The sequence below is a fragment of the Helianthus annuus genome, chromosome 6 (genome assembly GCF_002127325.2).
Source record: "Helianthus annuus cultivar XRQ/B chromosome 6, HanXRQr2.0-SUNRISE, whole genome shotgun sequence".
Lineage (NCBI taxonomy): Eukaryota > Viridiplantae > Streptophyta > Magnoliopsida > Asterales > Asteraceae > Helianthus > Helianthus annuus.
In genome coordinates this window covers 138865697-138867362 of record NC_035438.2, presented here as the reverse complement: position 1 = coordinate 138867362, position 1666 = coordinate 138865697, and the positions used below count along the sequence as shown (strand labels likewise).

Sequence of the window (1666 nt, the reverse complement as noted above, 5' to 3'; positions counted from 1 at the left end):
TACCAGATCAATTCTAAACTCGATCTGTCTTGCAGGGGGCAATCCAGGTAAGTCTTCAGGGAAAACTTCTGGATAGTCGCGAACTATAGGAATCTCTTCGATCTTCCTACCTTCAGCCTTTGTATCCACTACATTAACTAAGAATGCAGGATAACCCTTACTCAACATCTTAAGCATCTTCATAACACTAACAACACTCGACACTCGACACTCGACTCGATCGGTCTCCGTGAACAACTATTGCTTCACCACCACCAGGACGAGGTATCCTCACTTGCTTTTCTGAGCAAATAATCTCAGCTTGGATAACAAATCCATCCCCATAACTACATCAAAACTACCCAGCTCCACTGGCAATAGGTCGATACTAAAACTATGATTGTTTAATCGAATACTACAACCACGAACGACTTTACTAGTCTCTATCAATTTACCATTTGCTAGTTCTATCGAGTACTTTTTACTTAGCTTACTTGATGGAGAACACAGAAATGGTTCAAAGTTTTTCGAAACAAAACTCAAGTCAGCCCCAGTATCAAAGAGTACGAAGGCAGAATGGTTATTGATAAAAAACATAGCAGTAACAACAGCAGGATCGTCACGTGCCGTTCCGGAGTTTAGCTCGAACGCTCTACCCCTGGCATTCTGACCCTTTGCTTTAGGACAATCCCTCTTGATATGTCCCTGTTCACCGCACTGGAAGCATCCCTCTAGCTTCGCTCCCTCCGAAGTACGTTTAGCATAGCACTCGCGGATAACATGCCCAGTTCGACCACACCTGGCGCACTTTCTCTGCTCATCCTCGTGAGTCTTCTTCTCAGAATTACTCCTGCCATCCCTTGCATTATCCCTTCTAGAACTGCTAGAATTTGCTACATACGCCTTCCCCGAACTGCGTTTCCTATCACGCTTCTCATCGGTCTCCTTCCTCGAGCTCTCGGACTTACGCTTCCTTGAATCTCCTGATTTAGGCTAAGAACTCTCCGACCGTTCAGATTTCACGTCTGCACTGGCCTTGCCCGATGACTTCCCGGTTTCCTCCTTCTTGTTAAGGCTACCTTTGCGAGCAGCGTCATCCGCTAATGATTTCGCCAATGTAGTAGCTTCTAGATAGGTAGTGGGTTTCACTGATGTGACCATGCTATAATTCATGGCGATAACCCCCATATGTACCTCTCTATCTTAACATACTGAGGAGTGACCATTCGTGGAACTAACCTTGCCAAATCGTTGAACCGAGATGTGTAAGCTCTGACATTCAGACCTTCCATGGTTAAATCCTAGAAGTTGGTCTCGATCTTCTGTATCTCACTACGCGGGCAGTATTCCTTTAGGAGCATCTCTTTAAGTTCATTCCAGGTAAGACCATAGGCAGCGTCTTCACCCAAAATTTGAACTTGCGAGTTCCACCAGGATAGTGCTTCATCAAGAAAAGAACAAGAAGCATACCTAACCCAATGATCAACAGCAGAACCACTGATTGCCATGACGGATTCCATCTTCTCAATCCATCTGGTTATATCTAAGGGCCCTTCGGCACAGGTAAATTATCGTGGGTTACAACCCTGGAATGTTTTATAAGTACATCCGTGCACTGTTCACAAGGTTAATGAAAATCAGGAATACGTTCCGATTATATCATAACACATGAACTACTAAAACTTTC

General features: G+C 44.4%; 1 protein-coding gene across 1 annotated transcript; it reads right to left on the bottom strand.

The window, feature by feature from the left end:
• Window positions 1-270: 270 nt before the first annotated feature.
• On the bottom strand, window positions 271-1167 carry LOC110945080. Its single transcript, XM_022186717.1, has 2 exons — window positions 1059-1167; window positions 271-962 (listed from the first exon to the last, which is right to left on the bottom strand). Exons 1-2 carry the CDS (start codon window positions 1165-1167, stop codon window positions 271-273), a joined length of 801 nt encoding a protein of 266 aa, XP_022042409.1.
• Window positions 1168-1666: the final 499 nt, after the last annotated feature.

Excerpts from the sequence above, each read along its gene's own strand:
- LOC110945080 (XM_022186717.1), bottom strand. The coding sequence starts at position 1,167 with ATGGGGGTTATCGCCATGAATTATAGCATGGTCACATCAGTGAAACCC. Across the intron at positions 963-1,058 it reads GGATGACGCTGCTCGCAAAG|GAGATTCAAGGAAGCGTAAG; the intron begins GTAGCCTTAACA and ends AGCCTAAATCAG.